This window comes from Trematomus bernacchii, unplaced genomic scaffold (assembly GCF_902827165.1).
Source record: "Trematomus bernacchii unplaced genomic scaffold, fTreBer1.1, whole genome shotgun sequence".
Classification (NCBI taxonomy): domain Eukaryota; kingdom Metazoa; phylum Chordata; class Actinopteri; order Perciformes; family Nototheniidae; genus Trematomus; species Trematomus bernacchii.
In genome coordinates, this window is record NW_022987973.1 from 20,553,795 (window position 1) to 20,566,825 (window position 13,031).

Sequence of the window (13,031 nt, forward strand, 5' to 3'; positions counted from 1 at the left end):
CAGAAATCAACTTAAAAGGTGCTTTTTTAAGTGATTTTGTTTTTCTTTGATGGGGAAGTTAATCTTTATAATCCTGGCTTTATAATTCAACTTCAAAATATTGATGCCACTTTGTACTACTACTGAGGGAACACAAATAAATAAAGACTTAAAGTCTTATTTAAGTGTTGATTATATTTCACATAATTTATCCAAATCTGTAAAGTAAGTAAAGGTATTACATACATGTAGTGGAGTAAAATTACACCATTTACCTCTGAACTGTAGTGGAGTAGAAGTACAAAGTAACAGAAAGTGTAAATACTCAAGGAAAGTACAAGTATCTCAAAATTGTACTTAAGTTAATGTACTTAGTTACTTCCCACCTCTGCAGCTTTGATTAGTCAATGGACACAAAATGAATAGGCAATTATTTGGATAATTGCCAGTAAACTATTGCTCATGCTTAAACACCATATTATTTCAGCTTTACATATGTCAGGATTTAGTTGATTGATTTACTTTTTAGTTGTGATACAATGTAGATGTGTCCATTTGTGCTCTCAGTTATTGTGATGGCACTTTTCTTAAGTTTTACAAACCAAAAATGTAATGTATTAATAGATACAAAATCAGTCAGCAGATTATATATCGCTAATTGCAGCCTTATTTAAATATATTTAATCTAAGAACGTTTTGGTTTATGCCTAAATGTCATGAGTATTGATCTCTCTTTTTGTGCCTACATGAACATGTTCCTGTTTTTGCTGATGACTCCAAACGAGCCAAACAAAAGTTAAAAACTAATTTCATTAATTTCTTCAATCACAAGAATGATGTTTGATACATTTGAATGTTATATGTGTGTTGTTTTCATGTTGAAATAAAGCACTCTTGGTAAGATTAGGCAATGCAACGTGGTTGTAGCCTGTTTGCCTCGCTCCGCCTGTTACTAGAGAGACTAATCTTATAATAAGATGAAAATCTCTGATTCAAACAGGGGCAACCTTTGTGTGAAGAGAGCTTAGGAAAGGCCAAAATGAGAATGTGGATGGTTTGACACGTGAGGTAAGACTTCAGATTAGAATCACTCCAAACTAATGTTTTATTTGTGATATAAAGAAAGAAATGTATTAAAGGTGCCAGTTACAGCAGCAGATTGACTGATCACCTGAAGTACACAGACCTTTAACCTTTGAAAACTGGAGCATGAAGATGGATTCAGTGATTCCAGGACATTTTGTTCTTCACTTGCATCATGAAGATTATTTGAAGGTACATTTCCAGCCATTTGACACTTTTTCAGAGCATCATTTGCTGTAAATAAAATGCATCACCTTTGAGAGCTGAAAGGGTCTTAATCTGGATGTGTGAGCTCACTCATATGACAAAGGCCTCAGAGGGCCAGCTGATCGGATCCCAGGATTTTCTGACTGAGGCTAAAACACTCAACTGCTGCTGCTACATAAAAACCAATGAAACGCAGACACATGTGCTGGAGGCTCTTAAAGGTATACTAAGCAGTTGCACTTAAAAAGCCAAGCAAAGCTCTTTCCCAGAGCCGTCTGTTGAGATTTCACTTGAACTACTAAAGAAAATATTTGTATGCATGTAGCTCTGCTCCTCTGATGTCTTCAATGTGTTTGAATCAGAGGGTAAAGTAATACTGAGTGACGTCTCTTATCAGACTGACATTTTATTGAACACCAACACTCGCTTCAACTATAACCGTCTGCTTTCACAACTCGTTTCAAAGTGGGGAACCATATTTCCATTACATTATTATAATGTCACTATGCAGATGTGAAAACTGAATATATAGCCTCAACTTTAACTCAGTAGATCAAGAGAAAGACAGGAGACATGTCTGTCCTTTTCTAAGTGATGCCTTTTGTTTTTTTGGTTTACTGCTGTCTACTTTTTTGCCATTTGTTTCTAAGCACACTCTTTTTAGCTATACTAGTCTCTACCTCTTTGGTTCAGATGGATTGCCTTGAAGTTTTGTAGAAACATGGTTCCCAGAGGAGAAATCCCAATGACTTTGGTAATACCCCTGACTTTTTCTCTAGCTCCAAAATTCTGATTAGCAAATGTTAGTATACTAAAATAAGAGGGAGAACTTGATCAACATCAAACCTGCAAACATCTGCATGTCAACGTTGTCATTGCAGGCCGAGGTAAGCCTTCACCTCAAAGTACCAGCTAGGCTTTTTAGCGTACTGTAAGTTCTGCTCTACAAACCAGTTTTGGGCCATTAGGAGTCGATGTAAGTCCGTAGGCATCTTGGTATTCTTGGCTCTAGAAGTAACATGCGAGGATAGAGCAAAGTACCTAATGCCTATTTGTTAGGGGACCAAATCATTTGAAACTTTCATGAACTGAAAACACACTTTGAAAGGGTTAAAGGTCATACACACGGACACCTAAACCAGTCAACACTGAGGTAGTAACATGTCAATCACAACATTGCCCCGCCCTCTAAATGGGACCAGGATTTGACAAAGTGGAAAAAATGCTGTAATAATAAAGAAAGATTGAAGCCAACAATAGAGACCATAAACCCAATGAGACAATGTTTACTGAGGTAATAAAACAGGTGTGAAGTAGGGTCCTTTTTCATCCCAGGGACAGTTTCATCCCACACGCCAGAAGACTGTTAAACACCTGAACTTTTGAAACAACATCCACAACATTCATCTGGCTGCAATTTAGAAATTGTTTATCTAATATATCATATTTAATCACTTGTATACAGACTCTTATTGCACTATTCCGCTATTTCACTTTTTTACTATTTTTCTCTTTGTATTTACTTGCACTATTTGTTCTGTTTTTCAGTTTTATTGTGTTGCACTGTTGGAGGAGCCTGTGACCTAAGGTTTTCATCGTCATAACTACACTGTAGCTATGTACGTATGACCAATAAAAGCCTTGAACCTTGAACCTTTTTTCATAGACTTCTATACAATCCGAGTTATTTTTGCAATTGGTTGAATTGCCCCTGCTGGATCTTAGAGAAAATGCACATGAAGGACCCTCCATATTGGCTTCACTTTTCAGATTGCTGCCTGATCATTTGACCTGTGAGGACATGGTCGAATATTATAAACGCTGTTTTGCTTGTCAGACCAGCAATTATAAATTTCCTACATTTTTCATGAATTTTAAAATGAAAGCTATCTGTGGCAACACAGAACAGCAGTATCAGTACTGTATCTTATTTAAACCTTCTTTGTTCTATGTCTCCATCCATCTATTATCAAGATCCTCTCAAGAAAGGTTAATCACCTAAAGACAAAACTCATGTTCATATCAAAGAAAAGCCTTTAACAGGCCCTTAAAACTAATCACTTTGTTCCATACTCTAATTGGAACTATAAGAATAAGAAGAAATTGGACTTCTGCAAACTGGACAAATTGTTTCAAACAGTGCATCTGGATAGATGTGTAAAAAAACTGTAACTCAACTCCATGTGTGTTTGTGTGCGTGTGTGCGTGTGTGTGCGTGTGTGTGCGTGTTAAAACTAGACAGAAGAGGGCACTATTTCACTGCATTACAGTGTGTCCAGTTCTCAGTCAATTCAATTTTGATCCATGCATTACAGCTGACACATAATTCATGTTTTTCTTTCTTTAAACATGCCTATCTCTATTTCATACAATGAACCTTTACCCCTTTTATTAATTATGAACCCTTATAACTGAACGTAATAATGGCTATATGATCTCTTGTGAAACTCTTAAAAAACAGAGTAAAAAACCATTTTCAAGCATTTTGTCTTTATCAAGGCATGACAACATGAATATTACACATTCATAACAGCAGGATACAGTCCATCTATCACCAAACAAATAAAGATCTGCACCTCAGACACAAAGTCTACATATTATACAAATAGATAGCAAGCATGATGATAAAAACTGAATTCAATTTCCTTTTCAGAATGACCTGATGTGAAAACAACAAACACATAATAAAGTGGCCTTATAAAATAACAGCACGCAGAATCTCTGATATGTATACAGGAATACAAAGCAAATAACTGTGAAATAACATCCCTCCACACATGGAGATCATTAGTGAGTGCATGGGTTTTGGGGTGATGGTTTTAGTTTTTGAACATGTCACACAACAGTTTCTCCATGGGAGTGTTTCCGATGGTCCTGTGGAAGAACAGCAGCTCTATCCGCTCCGAGTTCACAAAACGCAGAGAGGGAAGAAGAAGAAGCAGCTTTCCAAACCTTTAATAAACACAAGGAAGAAACATATTATCAACGGTTAATAGTACAGCATGTATAAACAATTAGTTGCTCATCATTATAACTTAAAACCACCTCAGAAAACAAGTATTGATAAGAAAATTGCAAGTCAACATACAACTTTGTGAGTGCTTAGTGCTGATTATTAAAATGTAACAACATTTGACAACCTGTTAAAGAATAGCTGGGACTGTTACATTTAAATGTACTGCAAAACTCCACAGGCCTAGCATTCATTTAAGCTGGCCTTACACGATTATATGTTATTTATTATAATGTAAGTCAAAGTAAGTCAAGTCCTCATTTCTGTGAAATAAGTTGGATGGAGCATTTATATGAATCTTCTAGTCATACATGTCAAACTCAAGGCCCGGGGGCCAAATCCGGGCCGTGGTGGATTTAATTTCGGCCCGCAGGATAATTTCTAATTACTATTAGATCTGGCCCGCCGGTATATTGCACGCACACCTTCACTCAATCCTGAGGGTTTCCTCAGCTCAGAGCCTGAGCCCAAACATTGATGAACTTGCACCCAAGGTGAGATGCCAAGTATCTGAACTAGCATCACAGAGCAGCAAGCTGAGTTTACATGGATGTTTCCTTTTTGCACTTTTTTTCTTGCAACAACAGGCCATGTTTGTTTTTTCTTTGAGGAAAATAGTTGTTGGAAGCTGCTGTTGGCCTGTGGAGAAATGTAATCATAAGAAAGGACTCCGGAAAAGCTGCAGATAGAGCCATAAGAAATGACTCTGCAGATAGAGCCATTATAAATGAATGCAACTGATTATTTAATGTTTAATGTTGTTTTTATAGGCAATCATTTAAGCTTTGTTAATGTAGTTCTAGGTTTAATATGCGCAATAAGTGCATTTCAATAAGTTTTGCAATAAACATTGAACCAGTCCGGCCCTCGACTAGCACCCATTTTTAAATGTTGGCCCACTGTGTATTTGAGTTTGACACCCCTGCTCTAAGTAGCTGGCCAAAAGAAACAAATATGTATTAAAAAATCAAATCCCTCCCAAAAGCTACACAGATTTTTGGTAGCAGAAAAAGTTTCAGTGATCTGAGACCTGTGTGAGTTCCTAAGCCGAATTTAAAGGGTTTCCATACTAGAAACTGTAATATGTGTTTTTTAATAATCTTTGCGAGCACAGTTTGAAGAAGAGCAATCAACTACAAAATAATAGAAACACTCGATGATTGAGGGAGTTTTGTCTTTCAGACTGGTAGATGATAGACAGAAAACATAATATATCTTCATCTTCATGTTTTGGTCATGTTTGGTGTATAATAACATCATTTTGGCCTTTTTGCCCTCTAATATACATTTAAGAGCAAAAGTAAAGGTGTATATTTTGGTGTCCATGCAGCACTGAGGCAGTGCTGTCACAGGACAGGGGACATACCTGGCTGGTTGACTGGGGTAGTGTGATCGGATGTGTTGTCCCAGCATCACTTGGGACTGATCCTGCAGGTTCTCCACTTGTTCTGGATCTTTTAAACCACGAGTCTCTGCGGAGGAGAGCAGACACAAATATGAGCCACACATATCCAGACAAACTGCAGAAATATACTGAAAGGATGGCTTTGCAATATGAGCTGGTGCCACTCTCTCCACATAACTAGAAACACAATGAAGTCTTTAAAGTTATAACATTTTATCTCCTCAGTAAATATCAAAACCTGATCGTTTGAGGTTATGTACTATATGTTATATATTAACAACGTGTTTTTTTTAGGATTTTGGAAGGAAATGTTTTATGTATTTTGTATTCACATGTGTGTACTGTATAATGTAAGATTCCCCTTGACTGCCAGGCATTTCACTCCGGGGATCAAATAACATTTGAAAGTTAACTAATTATAAGATATTATAATAGTAATATTAAGCTAATATTTTCGATATTATAGGCCTTTAGAATCTTTTTACAAAATCTTATTGTTGCTTTGCAATGATAACACTAAACAGATTCTTGAATGACTTCTGGATAAGTAATATATGATTTGGCCTCACCTGGCTTGAACAGCACGATGGCCTTCAGGCAGGCGAACTCAGTGGGATCGACAGCGAGGGCCTTGAAGCGGCTGAAGACCTCCTGCAGGAGGCGCAGGTCCAGGCCGGTGTAGCTGGTCTTCCCCTGCATGCCGGGGCAGAGGTCCGGCAGGGAGAGCAGCGGGCAGCTGTCCAGAGGCAGAGACCACTGGATGGCACAGAGCAGGAAGAGCTCGCTCCACGCCTCCTCCAGCAGGATCACCTGGTGGACACCAACAAGAGTCCTAATGTAAAAACTGTGATTCAAATGTAGCTTTGTTTGGAGCCTCACTGGTTAGTCAAAGCTGTTACAGAGGCATATGGAAGCCCATTACTGCCAGAAAGTTGCTAAATGATATACTTTTTGATAATAGTTAACTATCAAGCACGAATTATGATTTTTTTTTTAAAATTCTAATTCAAATAAATTACTTCAATTTAAAAGACAGACAATTGGAAGATGGACATTTTTTGAACACTTTGCTGTTTACCAAAAAAAAAAAAAATCTGAAATTAATCAGGTCCCAAATCTGACTCTGCAACAGTATTTTATTTTTCTCTTTTTCCTAACGCGATTGGGTTATATTTTGAATCTATAAAGATGTTTTTATTTTACTTGCTAAATTAAAAGACCTGCAGTGTGTTATGAGTCTACCTGGTCTCTGAAGGGCAGGTTTGAAAACACGGGCAGGTTCTTGGCCCACTTCACCGACATGAAGAGCAGCCTGGCCGAGGTCTCGTACACGTTCTCCGAGCTGGACGGGTACAGAGCCATGTGGTACTCCGAGGACGCTCGCTCCGGCTCGTTGCTTGTTACGTCGATGTTCTCGTCAACTGAAAAGCGGAAATGTTCAAATTAAATTGTATTGCTTCATGTTAACACTAATGTAGCTGTAGACCTTGTTAAATTAAAATAAATTCAATATATTAAATGTTTTTAGACAAAATCCTGCCTACCCTATCCAATAAACATACCTATAACTTTCTTGTTCTAAATGAATGGCTTGAATTGACCTACGTGACCGGTTAAAATGCCAAAACTGGGGTTACAAACACATGGAATAATTCCAATTCCAAATAAATGATCCATTCTGTCTAATGTGATGTCAAATCAAAACCCTCCTCACCGTCTTCGGGCTCCAGCTTGGCGCAGGTCTCTGCCGTCATGAGGCTGGCCATGAAGCGGTGGTTGTTTTGGGGACTGGTGCAGCGCTGGGGGGCCACAGAGGAGGTGATGGATATGGAGGAGGTGATGTGGGGCCACGTGATGACAGACGATGAAGAAGAGGAGGAAGAAGAGGATGAGGAAGAGGAGGTGGGCTCCCGCGTGGTGGCCAGGTGCTCCTTCTCATGGTCCACGTCGATGGAGTCCAGGCGAACCTGAGCTGTGCTGCGGGGCTGCCGCTCGTTCTGTACTGCTGCAGAGAGGAAGAGGACAGGGCGCGAAAAGAGGGAAATAATTTTAAAATAAATCTGTAATCTAGATTCTAACAGTCAAAGTTTGTAAGCATTATTTGAGGCATGTTTTTGAATGTTTAAAAACACTAACCATCCTTATTCATGCCCGCCTGCAGGCACTTCTTCAGCCGACACGCCTGGCACTGGTTGCGGTGAGCTTTGTCCACAGGACACATGCCTGTACTGGCCTGGCACCTGTTAACACACACCCAACATGAAACACTGTAGTTATAAATACACACTTACAGATTTATAATTTTTATCTGAAATTCACATTCCTTTTTAGATTAAAAAAAGGCCACCTGTAGAAACCATGAACACTAGTTTACAATTTACCAAAATAACACATACCAACTGAAAGACACATCGTTGATTCAAATGTCTATCAAGATGCCCAAATGGGATTGGATCCTAATTATTTTATGTAAACATCACTCACCAACAGCTTAATTGTTATTATAGTAATTCATGTTAATTGGCACTTTTCAATCATTTTCAATAATACAAGTGTATATTTTCAGGTGACAAATTCATTTATTTAACTATGTTTAATGCATCCTAATTTTGTTCTAAAAGAGCATGAGCTTATTTTTTAACATACATGTTGGATTTGTTTGATATAACTACAATTATTGAAAATGTTACAGATAAGATGTTTAAAAAAGCATGCTGGCCTCCCATAATGCACCTCATAAGGCTTGAGAGTGATGGTGAACTTGGGTTATTCTTTATCTATGAAGTTAATAAGGAGTTTCTTTCTCTTGCCTGTAAATGAGCCTCCTCCTCACGCTGCGTTTGAAGAAGCCGCTGCAGCCGTTGCAGGCGTAGATGCCGTAATGTTTCCCGCTGCTGGTGTCTCCGCACACTTTGCAGACCAGAGCCAGGCTCAGAGCTTTGCCCGGGGACGGACTCTTGGCTGTGAGTCAAAACACACAGGGCCGAGCGGTTAGTGCCATTCATGAGGTCTGGTATTGTTTCATAAGTGTGCCTGCCATCTGTACTGCCAGCTCACTCTACTGCAACAGTCGGCTAGGCCTGAAAATCTCATTTAGTAAATTATTACAAACAATAAAATGGCCGGAGGCAAATTAACAGCAAAGACAAACGATGCAGGGATACTGATATTAATCCACATAAACACATTAATTAAACATAGATTAATATGGCATCAGTTACAGTTGAATTATACTAATGATATTCTAGCCTTGTTCTAAATTGATTAAGTAGATTTGTGTAAACTGAATGTTTGTTGGCAAAAAAAACTGTTTAGCCATGTGTGATGTCAAATCATAGATTCTCAAACAGAAGCTTGGAATAACAAATTAAAATGATGAATGTTAATTACTACATAAGTCAGGTGTATGTGAAACTCTTACCTGCTCTGCTGTCATCTGTACCGCCGCTCCCAGAAGACTCACTTGGGGAGGACGACGACATCATGGGGATCTTCAATTGGTGATCCTCCATCATGTCTTTCTTAAAGCTGTCTGCAGGAGCAAATGGAGATGCAAAACAGGTTGCAAAAAAGTCCTCTTCTATGAAGTTTTCAAGATACAATTTCCAGGATTGACACACAAAAACTTCAAGCCCTTTTTGTGTGTTTTGAAAAAGTTGTCAGGCCTCCAGTGGTGTCCAGTTGGTAGATAGTGGTTTGAGCCTCTGATGTGGGGCTGCAGGTGGGCTGGGGTCCTGTCATGAGCTGGAGCTCACACTTGTTGCACATCAACAGGTTGTGTGTCCTCCCTCTGGCCACCGGGGTCTGTCACTCTCTGCGGGTGCTTCCTCGGGGGCAGCTCTTCAAAAGGGAGCCCTTGGGGGGGTTGCAGGGGGAGGATTAGCCCCACGCGCTGTGTAAGCAGCATGCCTATTTGTCATCCTCTTAATCTTTACTGTTCATCTGGATCAATCAGTCACATTGCCAGAACATTGGTGCTGATCGGATTTTGATTGTGTCTGCAAACAACAACAGAATAAAAAACAGCAACAGTGAAGACTCCTCAAACCGTCTGCTGGAAGAGTTGTAACTTTAGAGCAGTTCCCATGCAGCTCCGTCTCCTTGTGTCTCCTCCGTCCACGAGGACAGTCAGTCAACACTCCTCTTCGGTATCTGCATTTAAGGGATGATTACACGAGGAGCACATTATTATATGTACCAGCCTCTTCAATTTGTATTCCCCTCTTTTTTTGACTCCAAATACCAGCTCCATTTCATACTGCTGTATATTTGATCTGTGTGATTGCCTCCCATTCATAATGACCCCCAGTGTTTGCTGAGAAGCTGACCATTAACTCCCATTCTCTCTGAACTGAAAATCACCCATTTCCTTTTGGCTGCCAAAAGAAACAAGGTCAGAGGGGGAATAATAGAGTTTTGAATGGCTGATGTTTGAGCGGACATTCGTTTAGCTCATTCGTCAGGGCCTCCTATTTATTATTAAAAAGCTAGAATAATCATATGGCATTAACATAGGCCTCGGTTTGAGGCTGCAGCATACGGGAGACTGGACCAGAGAATAGGAAACACACAGCTGTGTAATCAAATTTAAATTAATTCTGCTGGTTGTTTGCTAAAATGTCAATTTGGAGCAAATTGAGAAGCACAGTACAATATTGCTGTGATTAAGAAAAGAAAGGCCTCAAAACAGAACAAACAAGCCTTAAAAAAAGACTCAATTGTGCATTACAAACCAGAGAAGGGTCACAGAGGATCTCTGTCAAAACGAACATCTTTCAGTTCATAAATGCAAAGCAGGTGTCATTCTGCTGCTTTTGACAGAATGATCGCCCTCAAAAGCTGTCACATCCTGGCCCTGGCTGATCGCCTCCCTCACCTGTGTCTTTTCGCTCCCTGTAAATCACCTGCCTGGCCTCAATGAGCCTCAGCTGTCCCTACTCCTCAGCTGTGTATTTAGTCTGTGCTGTTTCCTTGGTCAGTGCCAGTTCGTCTTGTCTGTATAGCAGAAAGTGCTCCATGTTACTCTCCTGACGTAAGCTATTCTTCTAGCTGCTTAGCATTTGTACCAACCTAGTTGTTTTTTTTGTTGCTTCTTTAGTAGTTTTCCGCCAACATAGTTGGTTGTTTTTCGTTGCTTCCAGTCAGTACATTTTTTGATCATTGCCTGTTTTATTTTTACCTTTTGGATTAAACGCTTGACTAAAGACCTTTTTGCCTGGTTGTGCTCTTGAGTCCTATTTGTTGCTCGTGCCCGTACTTGTGTCTGATAGTAGCAACTTTCTGTGTTCGATTTTAATCGTTTGTTTCTTGCCACAGTTGAGTGATCTTAATCTAAAGGGGACACAAGCTGCCATGTTTGTGACATCTGTGAGCTGGCATCTGTACTGTTGTTGTTTTTCTGTTTGCTGTTTGTTCTGTGCTTGTTAATAACTCATGACTGACACATGAACGCTTAAAAGTGTTGATTGAGTTGTCACGGAGGAGCAAGCTGAAGACACAACATCTGACATATCATCGTGTTATAAAGTCATCATTGATAAAATGCACTTGGAGTCATATTCCAAAAAATGTATGTCTGTTCATTGCCCCTAAATGTTTCCATTTCTTCAACAAAGTACTTAGCTCATGGCAGGTGGTACAGTGGGTTTATCAGAGAATGTTTTTAGAACACATGCGCCTGCTGCTGGTTGAAAAACTCAAAAGAATTACATAAAAGAGACAAAAAAGAGGGTAAAGCTCGAACAAACTGCAACCACACACAACATTAAACAATTGAAATAATATGTAAAACAACACAATTGAAAACATTCATAAATAAACTAAATATTAATAAATGGATTTTCATATATATTTTTTATTAATAATTCAAAGTATCTTTGGGGGCGGGATTGTGAACTCATAACTTTTTTTCCAAATCCTTACTGTGAGCAACACATCACACACTCAAATATTGTTGTGTACAATTGGTTATTTTACATTTGAATATATTTGAATGAAAACATTCAAACTGACTTCAAGAACAGAACTCATATATTGCTGCTAAAGTATAAAATGTACTCTAAGGGCCAAATTAATTTTGATGCCAGAGACTTCCAGCTCCACCTTAACAAGGCCTGAACATAATTGGAAAAAACAAAGTGGAAAGCAGTTAAGTAGATTAGGGTGTGACCACATTTTGTCTGCCTGGGCACCAGCCGGAGTCACCAGAAGACGGGGGGGAAGAAACACAATTAGCTCAAAAGATTAAAAGAGCAGTAAAGACACACTTCTTGCAGGCATCTTTGGCCATATGGTGGCTACTCTCTTCATCCTTGGCCAACACACTGTTGACCTTTGTAAGATTTACCAGTTAATTAGGCTTGTGAGGTCAGTGTTTCTGCAGGCTCTCTGCGAGGATTCCCTAATTACACACTGATTACCATCCAGGATATGGAGTCATTCATGTTTAAAAAGAGAGCCAAGAAACACGTTAGATACACTCACATCTTAATTTAATCTTAATTTATCATCATCATAGGATTTAGAGTTCTTACATTTTTGCAAAAAAAATTGTTTGATTTAAAAATTGGTTGCCACGTAGAATACTCGAATACCAAGATCACATCAGTCAAGATGCTTAATCTGTCCAGTGGGTTTAAGTGTGTGAGGGGAAAGAGGGGTTCCAATTTCTATACCCCCGATTGCTCTTGCTTTGAACCCACCCATCTTCGAACTCAAGCTTTATTTTGATCTCAACTACAAACCTGTATAGTTCCCTGAATGCATCCTGCATGGTTGCAATGCTATCATTAGGATACAATCTTACAACAGTCAGTTAACTCTACTATTCTATATTTATGATGATAATATGTCACAGTGGTTAAACATAAAGAGGACATATAATGCTAATTTGTAGGTTCATGTTTGTATTTTGTGTCTCTACTGTGACATGTTTACATGCTTTAATGTTCAAAAAGCTCTTAATCTTTCTCATACAGCCTGTGCTGCAGCACCTCTTTTCACCCTCTGTCTGAAACCAGAGCCCTGTCTGCTCTAATTGGTTAGATGGCCGACTCTGTTATGATTGGTCAACCTATCACGTGTAATGTGTTGGAGCGCTAGCCAATAGATGCGCGAGCGTTACGTTGTGATGTCACTATCTTACGGAAGTAAACAAAGGAATCCAATGGAGGCGTTTCAGGCAGGGGGGGAGAGTGTGTTAGAGAAACTCCCTTTGAGATTTTAGCCTTTGCGGACCATTTACATGCACAAAGATATAACACACTACAGGAAAGGGAACACCCCTTTAAAGTTTTAAAGGTCCCATGTCATGGCTATTTCTACTGATCATATTTCCATTGTTGA

The 13,031-nt window shown here is 39.1% G+C and overlaps 1 protein-coding gene across 1 annotated transcript; it reads right to left on the reverse strand.

Annotated features, from left to right (window-relative positions):
* Window positions 1–3,805: 3,805 nt before the first annotated feature.
* LOC117471674 (photoreceptor-specific nuclear receptor-like) lies at window positions 3,806–9,183 on the reverse strand. The gene is made up of 9 exons (XM_034116846.1): window positions 9,109–9,183; window positions 8,498–8,648; window positions 7,824–7,927; window positions 7,551–7,692; window positions 7,402–7,475; window positions 6,930–7,108; window positions 6,257–6,497; window positions 5,649–5,754; window positions 3,806–4,221 (listed from the first exon to the last, which is right to left on the reverse strand). Exons 1-9 carry the CDS (start codon window positions 9,170–9,172, stop codon window positions 4,089–4,091), a joined length of 1,194 nt encoding a protein of 397 aa, XP_033972737.1. The 5' UTR covers window positions 9,173–9,183; the 3' UTR covers window positions 3,806–4,088.
* Between the last annotated feature and the right edge of the window lie 3,848 nt (window positions 9,184–13,031).